We start from the raw sequence: 17,867 nt of genomic DNA on the forward strand, positions 1-17,867 counted from the left end.
GCTAGGTTATAAGCAGTCTAATTTAGAACAAACAGGAGAGGGCTACAAGGAGAAAGTTTCTGATAATCTAGTACAGGAAATGGGATAAGTAGTCTGATGATTTCAGAACCATGGCGGATTGAAGGGAGATGGTGCTGTGGCAGTTGAGGTACGTAGAAATGGATGCTGTTCGTCAATCATGCTAGAGCAGCAACAGGTAGATGAGAAACATCTAACATATCCCACAATGAAGCAGGATGATTTAGGTCTCTGTATAATACAGGCTTAACAGCCAATGCAAAGGGATGCTAATCAATCTATTTCTCACTCCTTTTGGTTTGGCAAAGGATGCATCAAATCTTGGCTCAAGTTGTTCCAAAAACCAAGACCTCTGACCAAATACAACAAGGTAAAATGGCAGGGAAGTTCTCCATGGAATTCACAGATTTGTACAGCATAAAAACAGGCCCTCTAGCCCACCATGTTTAACCCAACCTTCACATCTATCTTAACTAACCTCAGCTGCCTCCGTTATTTCCATATCCCTCTACGTCCCGTTCACTCAAATAACTGTCCAGATGCCTCTCAGATATTGCTACTGTTTCTGCCTCCATCACCTCCTTTGACAATTCATTCCAGATACTAACAAAACATATGCAAAATTTACCCCTCAGACCCCCTTACCCTCACTCCCCCATCATCTTAAACCTATGCCCTCTAGGTTCAGACACCTTCCCAGCTACAGACAACAGAGACCAGCTGTCTATCTGCTTAACAATTCCTCTCATACATTTACGCACCTTCGCCATGTCGCTGCTCAGCCTATCCAATCTCTCCACATCATTCTAGCTACATTGCCAAAGGAACACAAGTGGGCTTGGAGCAAGCTACAAATTATTTCAATGCCCAATGTCCTCTGTACCTTTCCCAGTATCCCGGCTGGATAGGCTACCTCCGCTATAATGGTATAGCTGCTGTTCTTCATGTTTGTGAACTACGTGGCGACTTGCCCTGCCAATATGATGAACTGAATACCGAGGCTTTTGGCCTACTGAGGGGACCTGGATCTGAGGACTCCGTTTGGTTCGGAATGCTGTTGTTGTTGCTTCTATTATTTTCATAATTCATTTTGTTTTCTCCCCCTCTTTCTCTGTAGGCACTGGGGGTTGGTCTCATTTTCATTTTAATTGGGTTCTTTCAACCTGAGGTCAGTCTAATAGATTAAAATACGACTTTGCAGTTGCCTTACTTTGGTCATAAATTCTTCCAGGTGTCCTACAAAGATCTTGGTTTGGTGCTGAATGAACTTCTCACAGGCTGACTTCAAATTACGGTCCACTTCCTTTTTTGAGTCTATGTAATGTTCCTTGATCTCTGGAGAGCCCTGAAGAGAGAGAGAGGGGGGATTATTTATCCCTGAAGGCAGTGGAAAATAATGTATCTGGTGTTCATTCAAGTACTTGCACTCTATCCTGCAAACTGTCCAAGATGCTTTTAAACTGCTTGGATTATTCACAACTCTCACAATCAATGATAAGGAACCTAACAGGGAGCTTTCCTTGGTGACTAGCCGGCCGCTGGTGCAGTGGCATCAGCACCGGACTTCAAGGTGAATGGCCCCGGGTTCGAATCTGGCCGGCTTTCCATCCATGCTGGATTGAGAGTCAAGCTAGCAACTCGGCCTCATAAAAATCAGGCACATGCTACAGAAATGGAAAAAATGCCGCCTGATGCGCCACATGGCGCAAAAAGGAACAATTCCTTGGTGATTCGCTGACTCCAGTACATTTCCCAACACAGATTTCAGGCTACCCCCTCGCCAATGGCTGCCATAAACACATGGCACGCCATGAACCTCACCTCAAGCAGGAATTCGAGGATGGAATTGTTGCTGCTCAATCTGAATAGTCTGGGAACAGATCTGGGATTCAGCATTTTAAATGCTGCCTCTGTTAAAGAAAAAAAACATTCAAGTATTAAACAGAGACATAATGTTCATTTAAGCAACCCAGTGGCAAATAGAACAGGTTAAATACACTGAATCCAGCCTGAAAAGGGCTGCATGTTTTCCAAAGGGCAAAAGGTAAGCAGTTTCACTCTCTAGGTTGAACTTGTTCACAAAGATCTTCAACGTAATCTGATTATTCCAAACTCCTATCAATAGAGCATATTGTTAACAAAGAGCCTGCCTGTTCTTACTGATTAATTATAACAGAGCTAAAATGATAGATGGTCTTCCCATGAATTCCTCAGGAGAAACTCCTGATACAAGACCTGTTTAATCATGACCATGGATGAACAGGAAGGGTTAAATATCAGTACAGCTGCAGTATAGGTGGGGCCAAAATACAGCCAAAACTGGGTAATTATAAGCTCAGGGTAGCCAGGGAATAAGAAAAACCACCACATATATGTGACCGTGGAAGAAACAGAATGCCAGTCTGCCAACGTCTATTACAGAATAGTGACGACTCAAAGTCTTTTTCAGCAGGATGGAATAAAAGACAGAACGCAGGGAGAGGTGGGAGAGAGGAGTGGGGTGGAATGTAAGATAATGGATTGCTGCATTTATATTAAAAAGGCCACATCATTCAAGCCATTAACTTCCTCTAATAGGAGATGGTCTTTTCTCATAGAAACTCTTACTCATCCTTTACAAGGGCTGGCCTACCTCCCAGCTCTAATAAAAGTCAGTGTTTTACAACTTAAGCAACATTCTCATGATTGTTGGCAAGGAACCAGTTGTGCATTTTCTGCTGCATCTGGAATCCACAGATGCTGAGCTGCAGAAGAGAGGGTTGGAGTTTTCAGGATTATGAAGGGCAAAGTAGTTGTCAAATGCCACAGGACAAGATAAAGCTTTGAGATAAAATAAATCTTGACATTTAGGTGAAAATCAATCAATTAGCGATTAGCTAACCTCCCAAACCAAATGCACAGAGGCACATAAAGTAGGTACATCAGTGAAGACTATTCAACCCAATTTATGTTCACATTTCACTGTTAACCATACTGTGTGGGTCACTCAACGTAGCCTCTGTCATATTCCTTATTGAAGACTGTTCATTAAAAATTAAAGGAAGCTGTTTATAACTAGTAGTTTAATAGGAAATGATCATGTGGCCTATTGTCCATGCCCAGCCCTCACCACCCCAAACTTACACACATACTTCCCTGCTATCCTTTCTCCCTCTTATGCCTGTCAACTCCTCACCGAATTTCCTGTCATCCACTTACACCATGGTCATTTATAACAACTAATTAACCTCCCAAGCAGAGCACAGCCATGGTAACAGGGATAACATGCAAATTCCAGATAGCTAGATTCTAATATTAGGATTTAACCTGAGTTCTTGGAGTTTTATAGAGCTGCAACATTATCTTGTAGCTTTTGAAGTTAATCTCATGACTAATGAAGCCCAACACACTATACACCATCTTAGCAACTCTTATCAACTTGCATGGCAACTTTGAAGGGTGTATAGACTCAAACCCCAAGATCACTCTGTTATTCCCCACTAAGACACCCTGCCATTAACCCTGTATTCTGCCTTCATATTTGACCTTCCAAATAGTATCACCTCACGCTTTTCCGAATGAACTCCATCTACAACTTCTCAGCTCAGCCCGTATTCTGTCAATGTTTCACTGTAACCTACGACAACCTTCTACACCATCCACAACACCTCCAACCTTCACGCCATCTGCAAACTTACTAACCCACCTTTCCACTTCCTTATCCAAGTGATTTTTAAAAATCACAAATGGAAGCGGTCCCAGAACAGATCCCTGCAGGTGTTCACCGACCGTCAGGCAGGATGCTCTTCATCTACTATTATCCTCTGCCTTCTGTAGGCAAGACAGTTCTGAATCCATGCAGCCAAGTTTCCCTGGATCCCGTGTCTCCTGACCTTCTGAATGAGCCGACCATGGGGAACCTTGTCAGACACCTTACTAAAATCCTTATGAACCACATCCACTGCTCTACCTTCATCAATTAGTTGTGTCACTTCCCCAAAATCAATTAGGCTTGTGAGGTATGACCTGGCTGTCACAAATCTCTGCTGACTATCCATGCTTGTCCAAATTCTGTCTCTAAGAATACTTTTCAACAGTTTGCCTGCCACTAATGAAGACCCACTTGTCTATAAGTCCCAGGGTTACAATGCTTAAACAAAGGGACAACATTTACTACGCTCCAATCTTTTGGCACTACTCCTGTAGCCAGTGAGGACATAAGATCATTGCCGAAGACTCACAATCTCCTCTCTCAATTCCCACTGTAACCGGAGTATATCCTGCCCAGCAGTGGGGACTTACCCCATCCTAATATCTTTCAAAATATCCACAACATCCTCGCTCTTACATTCCAGCACATTAGCCTGCGTTACACTGGCCTCCCACTTAAGGTCCTTGTCACTGGTGAATACTAAAGCAAACTATTCTTTAAGGACCTCCCCATCTAAGACTCAGGCACGTGTTTCCTCTTTTATCCCAAACCATTCCTACCCTCACTCTAGTCATCAGGGTACATATACAACACTTTGAGGTTTTCCCCAATTAAAAAGATGTTAAGCTGGTCTTATAATCAGATGTTACATTATAGCTGCACGCCTTCAAGATGTGGAATTTAAAAACAAAACTCCAAAAATTAACAAGTAGCAGAAAATAATTTGACTTCTGCTGATTGCCTTGTTGTTAAATGCTTGTATTGTCTGAGAAAATTTGTTGGCAATGGTTTGCAGGATCTGAAAACAAGTAAAAGGCGTTGTTCATTTTCTGTATTATTGAGCTCAAAGACTAATGACACAACATCTATTCCAGAACACCTGGGATGTCGTCCTTCTTCAAAGAATAGGGTTTCAATTCCTCTACCATCGATGCTGCCTTCACCCCCATGTTCTCCATTTCCCACACATCCGCCCTCACGCCATTAACAGGGACAGAGTTCCCCTTGCCCTTATCTACCAACCCATGAACCTCCATATCTGAACTTCTGCCATCTTCAATGGGATCCTGCAGCTAAACACATCTCTGACTCCACCCTCACCCTCCCCCTCACCCCCCGCATCAAGAATCCTTACTGTCCTATTCCTCAACTTCAGTTTGGGAAATCTGATCACCTGACTGTCCCCCTTTACGTGCACAAAGGCAGAGGCTAAAGAGCTAGGCACCAGAGGAAAAGACAACAAGACGTGTTCATGGGAGGCAGAGGAGAGGAGTGGCTATGTAATTGCTTCAAGTCAGTGTACTGGGCCACGTTCAAAGACTCCTCAGAGGACCTGAGTGGATATGCCACAATTGTTACAGACTTTATAAAGACACTTGCAGACGAGTGTGAATCCACAAAATCATTCAGTTTTCCCTAACCAGTAGTCCTGGATGAACCAGGAGGTCTGCAAACTGCTGAGGAATAGATCAGTGGCATTTAGGACGAACTTTCCAGGAAAATTCAAGAAATCCAGGTTTGACCCTGGAAAGCCATCTCAAATGTGAAGTGGCAATTCTGGATCAAACTGGAATCACAGAAGGGAGCCTGCCACTGTGGCAGGTCATGAACATCATTAACTCCTACAAAGCAAAACCAAGCAACATAAATGACAACAAGGCTTTGCTCCCAGATGTGCTCAATGCCTATTATGCTTGCTTTGACCGATGGAACATGGAAGCATCTTCATGAACTCCCACATCCCTCAACAACTCTGTGATTTCAGTCTGAGGCTAATGTGAAAGCATCCCACGAAAAGCACCTGGCCTGTGCTGATTCAACAGGCTGGAGTGTTTACTGACATCTTTGAGCCTTCACTTCAGCAGCCTGAGGTACCTGCTTCAAGCAGGAACCCAAGAAGAACAAGGTAACATGCCCCAATGATTAGCATCCAGTAGGAAATCACATCCACTGTGATTAAGTGCTTTGAGAGGTTAGTCATGAAGCAAATCGTTCATGCCTGTAAGTGATTTGGATCCCCTCTAATTTTCCTACTGACACAACAGGTCAATAGCAGATGTCATTTCATTGGCTCTTCACTCAATTCTGCAACATCTGGGCAGTGAAGATGCATACATCAGGATGCTCTTCACTGACTACAGCTCAGCATCCAACACTATCATCCCCTCAAAACTAACCACTAAGCTCCAAGTACCTCCTCAGTACCTCCCTGCACAACTGGATCCTCAATTTCCTCACTTGCAGACCTCAATCTGTATGGACCGGCAGAAACATCTCAACAATCACCACCAGCACAGGTGCACCACAAGGCTGTGTGCTTAAGCCCCCTGCCCTACTCACTTCATACTTATAACTGTGTGGCTGTCCAACTCCAATGCCATATCCAAGTTTGCTAACATCACTGTTGTTGGTTGAATCAAAGGTGGTGATGGATCAGCATACAGGAAGGAGACTGAAAATCTGGCTGAACAACCACCTCTCATTCAATGTCAGCAAAACTAAAGGGTTGACTACTGACTACAGGAGGAAGAAGATGGAGATCTATGAGCCAGTCTTCATTAAGGGATTGAAGGAGGGGATGGTCAGTAACTTTAAATTTCTTGGTGATACCATATCAGAGGATCTCTCCTGCAACCAGTATGCAAACACCATCACAAGGAAGGCATGACAGTGCTCTATCATCTCCAAACTTTCTGTAGATTTGACACCTCACCTAAAACATTGACAAACTTGCATAGATTGGAAGTGGAGAGTGTCCTGACTGGTTGCAACACAACCTGCTATGGAAACACCAATGCCCAGGAAATCTCTTGTGTTAATGACACAAAAAAAGCTGAAACAGACTTTATATTTCAAACTGAAGCCAATCAAGGTAAAAAGCAAAGGCTCAAAGGGCAGAACAAAGACCAGTTGTATGCATTCAGAATTGGCTTGCCACAGAAGGTAGAGGGCTGAAACAGATGGGGCGAATTCTGCCTGATTAGTGTTCTGGGGGATCTACTCTGGGACCCCTGCTCTTTGTGATTTTTATAAATGACTTGAATGAGGAAGTGGAAGAGTGGATTAATAAGTTTGCAGACGATACAATGGTTGTTGGATCTGGGATAGTGTTGAAGACTGCCATAAGTTACAATGGGGCATTGCTAGGATGCAGAGCTGGGCTGAGATGCGGCAGATGCAGTTCAATCTGGATAAGTGTGGAAGGTCAAACTTGAGAGTGGAATTCAGGGTTAATGGCAGAATTCTTAAAAATGTAGATGAGTAGAGAGATCTTGGGTTTACATCCATAGATCCTACAAAGTTTCAGTGCAGGTTGACAGAGTGGTTAAGAATACGTAATGTGTGTTGGTCTTCAATAGTTGGGGATTGAATTCAAGAGCCACGAGGTAGTGCTGCAACTCTATAAAACTCTGGTTAGATCACACTTGCAGTATTGCGTTCAGTTCTGGTCACTTTCTTATAGGAAGGGTGTGGAAGCTTCAGAGGAGGTTTACCAGCATGTTGCATGGATAAGAAAGCATGTCTTACGAAGATACGTTGAGCGAGCTAGGGCTTTACTCTTTGGAGAAAAGGAGGATTAGAGGTGACTTGATAGAGGTATACAAGATAATAAGCATAGATTAAATGGACAGGCAGAGGCTTCCCCCCCAGGGTAGAAATGGCTTATATGAGAGTTGATTGAAGGAAAATATAAAGGGGGATGTCAGGGGCATGTTTTTATACAGAGTGGTAGGTGAAATCAATGGAGTGCCTCTGGTGGCGGTAGACACTGACACATTAGGGACATTGAAGAGACATTTGATAGGCACATGGACGGCAGGAAGAATGGAGGGCCATGTGGGAGGAAGTGCCTTGGAGTAGGTTAATGCATCAGCACACCATCGTGGGTCAAAGGACCTGTACTGTACTGTTCTATGTTAAGATCCTTGCAGTCTGAGACTCCTAAGGAAACAGCTCCAAAGCTTCCTGAAGACTATTGCACAGCATTTCTGTAAAATGTTGGAACAAAATGTGCAAGTTTACAACAGTGTAAAACATTATAAAATAGAAAGGAAAAACAGTTGGGAAGGTGGGGAGAGACTGTAGGCAGGATAAGTGGGTGAGCCAAAAAGGGAAATTGCGGTTAGGAGCTAGAAGGGAAAGTTGGGAGCAGTTGAGTGCAAGGAGTAGGATTGTGTGCATTTGTTCAGAAGTGTAACAATAATTAGAATAGTCGACTTAGAAAAGTTTAAGAGAAAAATAAGCTTTTTGTTTAGAAAACTAAAGAGGATTGCATTGGCAAACAGGGCTCTTTTTTCCCAGCTCTGAGAGCAAAAGCATGAATCAACTTTCCAGCTCTTAGCTCCATCCCTCCTCCTGTCTTCTCCTATCATTTCAGATCTCCCCCTCCCTCTTCCACTTTCAAATCTCTTACTACCTCTTCTTTCAGTTAGTCCTGAAGAAGGGTCTCGGCCCGAAACGTCAACTGTACCTCTTCCTAGAGATGCTGCCTGGCCTGCTGCGTTCACCAGCAATTTTTATGCACGTTGCTTGAAATTCCAGAATCTGCAGATTTCCCCGTGTTTGCGAATATACTCTCTACTACACATCTATACAAATTTGTCAAAGTTTTAGATGTCATGCCAAATCTTTGCAAAATATTAAGGAAACAGAGTGTTGGCCGAGGACAGGTCTTCCAAAATGATAACACAGAGCAATTTAAAGTTGCTGACCCTCTCCAACTCTGATCCTCCGATGAGATCTGGCTCATGGACCTCTGGTTTCCTCTTCCTGAAGTAAATAAACAGCTCCTTGGTCTTGCTAACATAGAGTAAGAGATTGTTGTTGTGGCACCACTCAGCCAGATTTTCAATTGCCCTCCTATATGCTGATTCATCACCGCCTTTGATTCAGCCCATGACCGTGGTGTCATCAGCAAACTTGAACATGGCATTGGAGCTGTGCTTAGCCTCACAGTCATAAGTGTCAAATGAGTAAAGCAGGGGGCAAAGCACACAGCCTTGTCGTGCACCGGTGCTGATGGAGATTGTGGAGGAGAGGTTGTTGCCAATCCAAACTGACTGGGGTCTGCAAATGAGGAAATTGAGGATCCAAATGCACAAGGAAGTATTGAGGCCATGGTCTAGGAGCTTATTGATTAGTTTTGAGGGGATGATAGCATTGAATGCTGAGTTGTAATCGATACAAAGCATCCTGATGTATGCATCTCTGCTGTTCAGATGTTCCAGGGTTCAGTGAACAGCCAATGAGATGGCATCTGCTGAGGACCTGGTGTTCCTGTAGGTAAATTGGAGCCAATGTAAGTCACTCTCAGGCAGGAGTTGATATGTTTCATCACTAACCTCTCAGAACAACACTGTGGATGTAAGTGCTACTGGACAATAGTCACTGAGGCAGGTCGCCATGTTTTTCTTGGGCACCGGTATAAGTGAAGCCTGCTTGAAGCAGGTGGGTACCTCAGACTGCCGAAGTGAGAGGTTAAAGATCTCAGTGAACACTCCAGCCAGCTGATCAGCCCAGGTCTTCAGTACCCAGCCAGGTATCCCATCTAGACCAAGTCTGGAAATAAATAAAGGGAAGATATAGAGAAGCATCTGACACTTTCAACAAATGGAGAGTCAGCCCGTGTAGCAGCTTTTGTGAGGAGGGGAAGATGTGCCACTGCACTGGGAGTCTCTGAAGGAAGGAAGCTTATTAATGTGAGCCAGCGAGAGACTGTTTCACATCCTCTTGTAAGTTTCAGATGTATACGATTATGACAGATGAACTACTAAATGGACTAATTGCAGAGTTCCAGAGCTGTGTAATGGCTATTAGCAGGACCTCACCATGAACACCTGGCACACAAGAGCTCTCTTGTTGATGGTCAATTCAAGAGTTAACAGCATTGCCAGCAACTCTCATCCATGCACTGTTTCTTGGTAAGAAGGCAGCCTCAAGGCTTAAAGTGCAGTCCTGAGGAGAGGACATTGAGCAGGGTCATAACCGACCCTGTAGTCTACTCTATAAACAGTCTCCTTCGGAAAAAACTCAATTTCACCAGAAACTGAAAGTTAATTATTCTTTTTTGCAAAACATAATTTGAAATTTCATACCTTGAGAAAGAACCACTGAGATACAGTGCTTTGAAAAAGTATTCAGCCCCCAAAACTGTTTTCACATTTTACTCTCATTTTCGAAATGTAGAATAGAACTTTTTGAGCCTGTCTACAAAACATTATGCATCGTGTCAAATCAAAAGAAAATCTCAAAAAAACTGTCAACATTTAACTAAAAATTAAAAACCAAAATTGTGAAGCTTAGAAATTATTCACCCCCTTTGTAATTACTACATTAACTTTCCTCAGGTGCAATACTGTGCATTACCTTACCACTTATCCAATTTGGTGACACAGAAAATCACCTTCTTTCAATGAATTCATAAGAATAAATACCCTCTCTCTCTGTAAGGTCTAACAGTATGGTAGATTTTCATCAGACCAAATCAAACTGAAGACAAAACAGCATTCAAGACAAATCAGGGAAACGGTAATAAAGAAGCACAAACCTGGGGAAGGGTAGGAGACCATCTCAAAGGCAGTGAACGACCTCGAAGTTCACTCCAGTCCATCATCAAAAAGTGGAGAAAATACATGAGACAACAGCCACACCACCAGGCTCAGGCTGCGCCCCCCCCCCCCCCACCACCACCAAACTTAGTCGCCGGAGAAGAATAGCACTTGTAAGAGAGGCTACTGTGGCACCAACAGTCACTCTGACTGAGCTGCAGAAGTCAGTGGCTGCAACTAGGGATGAAGTTCATGGCTCCACTATCTCCAAGGCCTTGCACGAAGAAGGTTTTTATGGAGGTGTGGCAAATAAGAAGGCCTGTCTTTAAAAAAAAACATATCCTTGCCTGTAAAGACTTTGCAAAGTGTCACTTAGAAAATACTGTAAAGACATGGAAGACAGTCTTGTGGTCGGATGAGATTAAAATGGAACTTTTTGGCCTCAACACTAATCAGTAAGTGTGGCATAAATCTAATACTGCGCATCAGCCCGGTAACTGCAAAGTATGGCCGAGGTAGCCTCATGCTGTGAGGGTGTCTTTCAGCAGCAGGGACTGGAAACCTGGTCAGGGTTGATGGGAAGATGAATGCTGCTAAATACAGAGAGATCCTGGATAAGTATCTGCAAGAATCTGCCACAAAGCTTAAACTGACGAGGAAGTCCGTCTTTCAGTAGGACAAAGACCCAAAGCACACTGGCAGAGCCAGTGAAGAAAACTGATGTCCTTGAGTGGCCCAGTCCGAGTCCTGACCTTAACCCGATCGAACATCTCTGGCAAGACTTCAAGATTGCTGTCCACCACAGCTCCCCAGATAACCTGGTACAGCTTGAGCAATTTTGCAAGGAGGAACGGGCAAATCTTGTGCAAAGCTAATGAGACTTCTCCAAAGACCATGGCTGTAATAGCTGAGACAGGTGGTCCAACTGAGCAAAAGTGGATGCATACTTTTGAAGTGCTGACATTACAGGTTTTGAATTTTTAGTTTTTCATGCTTTACAATTTTCCCTGTTTTTTTTGGGCTCCACTGTGAAAAAAGGAGCATGTGATTCACAAATAAAAATTCTCAGTTAAGTTGATCAAAATCCCTGATTGTAATATTTATGTGAATAAAGGGTTGGGGGCTGAATATTTTTTCAAGACACTCTTAAGACCTTCACCTGTTTTTAACTAAAATTCCTTTAAAAACTACGAATACTCCTTGAAACATCTAGTTTATTTAGTGTGTTCTTCAAAATCAGGCACTTCTCAAGGATGTGTGCTTGGTCCACTGCTCTACTCTCCTTAAACTCATGACTGTGTGGCTAGGCACCCCCGTCTATTGCTGGCAGGATCTCATATGGTTACGAGGGGGCATACAGGATGAGACAGTTCCACTGGTTGAGCTGTGATGCAACAGCAATCTTGCACTCAACTTCAGTAAGATGAAGAACTGATTGTGGACTTCAAGAAGAAGAAATCGAGAGAACACACATCAGGGGGTTTACAGTAGAAAGGGTGAGCAGCTTCCAAATTACATCTCTGAAGATCTATCCTGGGCCCAACATGCTTATGCAATGATGAAGAGTGACTGTATACCAGTGACTGTATTTCAATGGAGCTTCAGGAGATTTGCTATGTTACCAAAAACTTTCAAATCTCTGCAGAGCATTCTGACTGGTCGCATCACCATCTGGTACGGAGGCACCAATGCACAGGATTGGAAAAAGCTGCAGAGGATTGTAAACTCAGCCAGTTGTATCATAGGCACTGGCCTCCCCACCATCGAGGGCATCTTCAAAAGGTGATGCCTCAACAAGGCAGCATCTATCATGTAGGAATCTCACCATCCAGTACATGCGCTCTTCTCATTGCTTCCATCATTGATGTGGTAGAGCAGTCTGAGGACGCATACACAACATTTTAGGAACAGCTTCTTCCCCTCTGCCATCAGACTTCTGAACGCTCCACAAATCCACGAACACTACCTCACTCTGTTGCTCCCTCTTCATACTGTAAGTAATAGTGATCTTTACGTATTGCCCGGTACTTCACCATGTAAACCCGACTCTGATAAGCATGGCACTACCATGATGTGGAAGTTACCCTCCAAGCCACACACCAACCTGATTTGGAAATACACATCCATTCCTTTGTGGGTCAAGATGATGGTACCCCCACACCTCGAGGACCACAGGGGCTCCAGAAGGCAGCTCACCAGCACCTTCTCCATGGCAATTGGGATGGGACGATTTGATTCTGGCTCAGCCTGTGGAACCCACATTGGTTGAGTGAATGGAGGAGGCCAATGCAAAGCTTTGATTACTTACCACCATCAGCTCACCACTTTACTTACCGGCTGGCACATAGATTTCTCCATGCAGCAACTGCACACGTAATGAGGGAGCAAAGCCATGAGCCAGCCAGCTAACAATACCACAAGGATATATTTACCCTTCACCTGTATCTCAACTAGAAACACCGTGTAAAATGAGGAGCTTATTAATGTTCAGGTGCAATTCAGAGACGTAGTTAGTTGATTCGGAAATGAAGTACAGCATTCAACATTGCAAAGGCCAACAAAGCAAAGAGCAGACAGAAAAAAACATACAGAAAAATGGATTAACGTCTTTCAATATTTAAATAGTTTTGTTTAACATGCAGTTACAAGGCTGCAGCTGAGAGCAGTAATAAATTAGTTTGGTGATGTGGTGAGATGATTTCATTTATGTTTGAGGCCAGTTTGCCGGGGGGGGGGGGGGGGAGGGAGAGAGAAAATCTACTCCCAAATGTACTGATGGAGTCATTCAGAATTTTAGACACCTGCTGAGAGTGCATTGGCTTTATGACCACTTCCCTAATGCTAGCACACGAAAAGCACAAAGCTTGTCCAGCAAAATAGAACTTAATTGTCAAACAAGAGAAAATCTGGAGATGCTGGAAATCCAAGCAACACACACACACAAAGTGCTGAAGGAACTCAGCAGGCCAGGCAGTGTCTGTGGAAAAGAGTAAAGATGACATTTCAGGCCGAGACACTTCAGCAGGACTGGAGAAAAAAGAGATGAGCAACCAGAGTTAGAAGGTACTGAAAATGTAGCCTGACCTGCTGAGTGTTCCAACATTTTGTTTTTACCTTTTTAAAAAAACATTCTTATATTATTTTAAATGTATAAAAAACTTTGCTCTTACCCTTGTAAGATTTTGTTGATATTAGAAACACTGCCCTTTGAAAGAGAAAAGGCATCCCACAGGAATAAATGGGAGAGTCAATTAGAACAGAAGATTGTAAGAAATATTCCTCAATTTATGAATTGTTTAGCAGGTTGCATAACAATGTGCATTTTCAATTTAGAAAGCTATTTCTTACTCTAACAAATATTGCAGTACTCTCTGCTGACAAGACATTGTATTGAAAAACCAATCAGGCACTTTTCTCAGCCTATGTGATTTATAATTTCACTTTACAAAATGTTTTCCAGGAACACATCCGCTCTGTATAGCACGGAAAGGCGTAGAGGCATTGCACTATGATGCAATTAGCTTTGTGAGTAATGGCTCTGTCACCATCTGGTGGTGAAACCATAGCACTGCAACACGGGAAACAGCTCAAGTGATAGTGTTCCTTTCCAAAGGCAGTAAGCTCCTGCTTCATTTACAGTAATGTCCTGATCAATAATGGACAAATCTTGGATCTGTGCAGCTATTCAGAGCGTCATTCTTAACGCAGGTGCTGTTCAGAGGCAACACTTCTCCTTAGGCCTGATCGTTGAAGACAAATCTTGGGCCTTGCTCAGATAACGAGAGCTAGTAACGTATTTAGCCAACATGATTTAAGAGTGTGCTATAGCTGCAAGAAACAATGAGTAATACAGAGTTGCAGAATTAGTTGTTAAAAGGACATGGAAGAAAACACGCAAGTCATTGCAAATGAACATAGAATAAACCTGGAATTGTGTTGAACAGTAAAGGATGGGCAGAATGGGACCACCCAGCTCTACCAGCCAGCACCATGCAGTACCTCTAGTCTTTTTCAGGTCCAGGGAAATTTCCTTAATGGCAAAGTCAGTATGGAAAGGAGCAATCTGTTCCCGAAGGATCAGAAGATGCTTGATAAGGAAGAGCTGTCCATCCGTCAGAGTCTGGAACAAAAATTCAGACAAAGGATCAACATTCTTTACATAATAAACTCCTGGATTAAGTGATTAACCAACTTACTCCAATCTTTGCATCTTGTGCAACATAATCAGATTTTACAACAGAAGAAAATTCCCTAAAATTCCCCCTCCTCCCGAAGATATCCTCCAGGCTGGCACAGGTTGCTGACTTTACAGACCTTAAGCGTGCAGAATACAAGATGTATAAAATAAATAAACTTCAAACATACATTTATTTTAAACTTAGCTAGTTCATATTGACAGTGATCTGTTTGTAACTTGATGAAGAGGTCTTCAGAAGGAAGTGGACGAAGAAGAAAGTGTCTCCAGAATCAGCATAAAGACCACACAGACCAACTTAGCAGGACTCTTTCAGCATATCTATTAATGAAATTGAATACCATACTTCAAGCTACTAGATGCCCTCCACTCAGATGTGACTGGGCTGGTTCTGAATAGAAGACAAGTAACATAGTACATTTATTGCAGGTAAAGTGTTAAGTCTAGTCTTCTGCTGCCAGTGCAGTAAGAAAATGGGACAACTTTTGGATGAAATATTACACTAAGCCTTGCATTTCAAACTTCAAAGTACACTTATTATAAAGTATGTATACATCATACAACCTTGATATTTGTCTCCTAACAGGCAGCCATGAAACAAAGAAACCCAAAAGACCCCACTAAAAAAGACTGTCAAATGCCCCAATGTGCAGAGAAAAGGAAAATAAAAACAAATCATGCAAGCAATAAACACGAACAAATAGCATTTAAGAGAGTCCGAGACCCTTGATTCAGCTTAGCGCTGAGTAAACGTCACCGAGCAGTGAGCTGAACCTTGCCTCGGGCCTACACATGAATCTGAAATTAACAGTGGTAAGATTGTTAGAACATCACCACAAATCTACTTCTACAAGCTTGCTGTGTGACCATGTTTCCTGCATTATAACATTCATTCCACTTCAAGCTTAATTCATTGGTTGCAATGAACTTTGAGACATCCTTAGCATGGAAAAAGGTACACTTCATAAGCCCTTTAGGCCTTTCATGCAGAATTTGTCCAAAATTATTCTGTATTAAACAGAACAGTAATCTAGCTCATAAAACAAAATTAATCTGTTCTAATTCTACTTTCTTTTCTGGTCCATTCAATGTGCGGCAGACACATAGATCACAGGGTCTATTAGTTACTTTGGATGATAGCAAGCATGATGCTAAGTGGTTTTGGCATGACTAGGTAGGGAAGGCTCACTTGGTCTGGATGGTGGACAAGGACAGGACTGGTCTTGGCTCTGCTAGAGCCCGTGGCCAAACAGCTTCACCACAACTATCAAGGCTCACGTGAATAAGTGAGCCCAGGCCATGGAGCCTGCCTCTGGTCAGGTTCAGGAGAGCCGGGGAAATTCAACAGGATGAAAAGGAGAGGGGAAGAGGATGGAGTGAGATAGAAACAGCCAGACACAAGTAAGCAATGTTGACTGACCTTGTTTTTAGTGATTGAATCAGCAGCACTCAGTAATGAGTGGATACAGGCAGACAGGGCTTCCTGTGACAGACCCTGAAAGACCGTCCGCTGGAAAAAAAACACACCAGTTACACCACGCACACTTCAGCTTCAGTGCTACCACATGCACTGTTAACCAAACTCTCTCCACAGATACTACACGGCTTGCTGAGTGTTCCTAGCATTCGCTGTCTTTAACTCTGTCACCTGCAGTATTTTGCTTCTGTAACAGCTGTGTTTCTCAGCACCAGAGCGGAACCGTTCACTTACAGGAACCGGCTGCACAAGTTGCCAGAAAATGTGCAGAGCCTAGTGGGTTATTGCCAGGATATCACATGTTGCCCAAGAGCTCTGGACCAGCTGCCTCATACAGCAGATAAATGCATGTCTCAACAGGAAATCTATCATTATCATCAGGTGCTGTGCCCAGTTTGAGCTTTGACTGCCATGGCCCACACACTCCTGTTTCAGGTCAAGTGGATCAATTCATTGGTATTCATTTCCAGTTCTCTGGCTGCTGTCTCCATCATCATTTGTCTTTGCCTTCCTCTTGCTTTCTTCCCTTCAATTTTTCCCATAATTACAGTGCATTCTAACTCCTCTTTCCAAATCACATGTTCAATGAAGTCACGTTGCCTTTTCATGATCTCACACATTATTTCTTTTTGTGTTTGCTCTGTTCATGACATCCTCATTAGATATTCGTTTTGTCCATGATATTCTTTGCATCCTCCTCAAAAACCACATCTCTGCTGCTACAATTCATTTCCTCATGTTACTAGATATTGTTCAACATTCTGAGCCATATAACATAACTGGATAGATGTAACATTCCAGTGCTCTGAGGTGGGTTGTCATGCCTAGTTTAGTGTTGGTCAGTATACTCTTCATTCTATGCAACCTGCAATTACCCCATTCTTTTGCTCTACCCTGGTGGAATTGCCTCCTACTGCCAAGTCCCTACACCTCTCCAACCTTCCTTTCAGCTCATTTTTTAACATCTCTAACTGTGCTTTAGGCCATTAGTTTAAATGCTATGAAGTGCCAGTCTTTGCTTGGTAATACTTCTGTAAAGCATATTATAACATTCTAGAACCCTACAGGTGCCATTTCAATGCAGACTGGCACTTTAAATATATTGCAGGGATGAGGACGAGTGCTGGAGGCAAAATGGAATACTCTCCACTTTGCCAGACTGAGTTCAACTCCAATAACTCTCCAGAGGCTTGATGCTATTCAGGACAAAGCAGTGCACCTGACTGACATCCCATCCACCATCTTGAACATCCGTAGCCTCCAGTGAGTGCGGTCTGAACCATCCACAAACTGCACTATGGTTAGCTGCTTACAGTAATCACTCAGCAATCACCTACCTGCCAAATCTGTAACTTTTACTAGTGAGGAGGGCAAGGGCCACAGCCACAGAGCAGCACCACCGTCACCCGCAACTTCCCCTTCAAATCTCAAAACATCTCGATCTGGAAACATATTGCAGGTCCTTCACTATTGCTTGGTCTAAATACTGCAATTTCTTACTCAACAGCACTTTGAGAGCATCTTCACCAGAAAGCTGTAGCAGTTCAAGATGACTCATTGCATCTTCTTAAGGGTTATTGAAGATGGGCAATAAATGGCAACCTAGCCAGTGACATCCAGGTATTAATGAATGGATAAAAAATAAATTGAATGTTCATGGCTTTCTTAACCTCTCTCATTTTGGACGCTGTTTAGTGTAGACCCAAAAGTTAGACAACC

The 17,867-nt window shown here is 43.1% G+C and overlaps 1 protein-coding gene across 2 annotated transcripts in view; it reads right to left on the reverse strand.

The window, feature by feature from the left end:
• The window catches only part of cog3 (component of oligomeric golgi complex 3), an 84,769-nt gene that overhangs the window by 9,689 nt on the left and 57,213 nt on the right, over nucleotides 1–17,867 (reverse strand). For both annotated transcript variants that reach the window (XM_072260804.1, XM_072260805.1), the window contains exons 16-19: nucleotides 16,092–16,181; nucleotides 14,476–14,596; nucleotides 1,840–1,928; nucleotides 1,229–1,363 (exon numbers count right to left, since the gene is read on the reverse strand). In XM_072260804.1, coding sequence (XP_072116905.1) covers nucleotides 1,229–1,363; nucleotides 1,840–1,928; nucleotides 14,476–14,596; nucleotides 16,092–16,181 — 435 coding nt within the window. The remainder of the gene's footprint in view (nucleotides 1–1,228; nucleotides 1,364–1,839; nucleotides 1,929–14,475; nucleotides 14,597–16,091; nucleotides 16,182–17,867) is intronic.

The sequence above is a fragment of the Mobula birostris genome, chromosome 6 (assembly GCF_030028105.1).
Source record: "Mobula birostris isolate sMobBir1 chromosome 6, sMobBir1.hap1, whole genome shotgun sequence".
Classification (NCBI taxonomy): Eukaryota; Metazoa; Chordata; class Chondrichthyes; order Myliobatiformes; family Myliobatidae; genus Mobula; species Mobula birostris.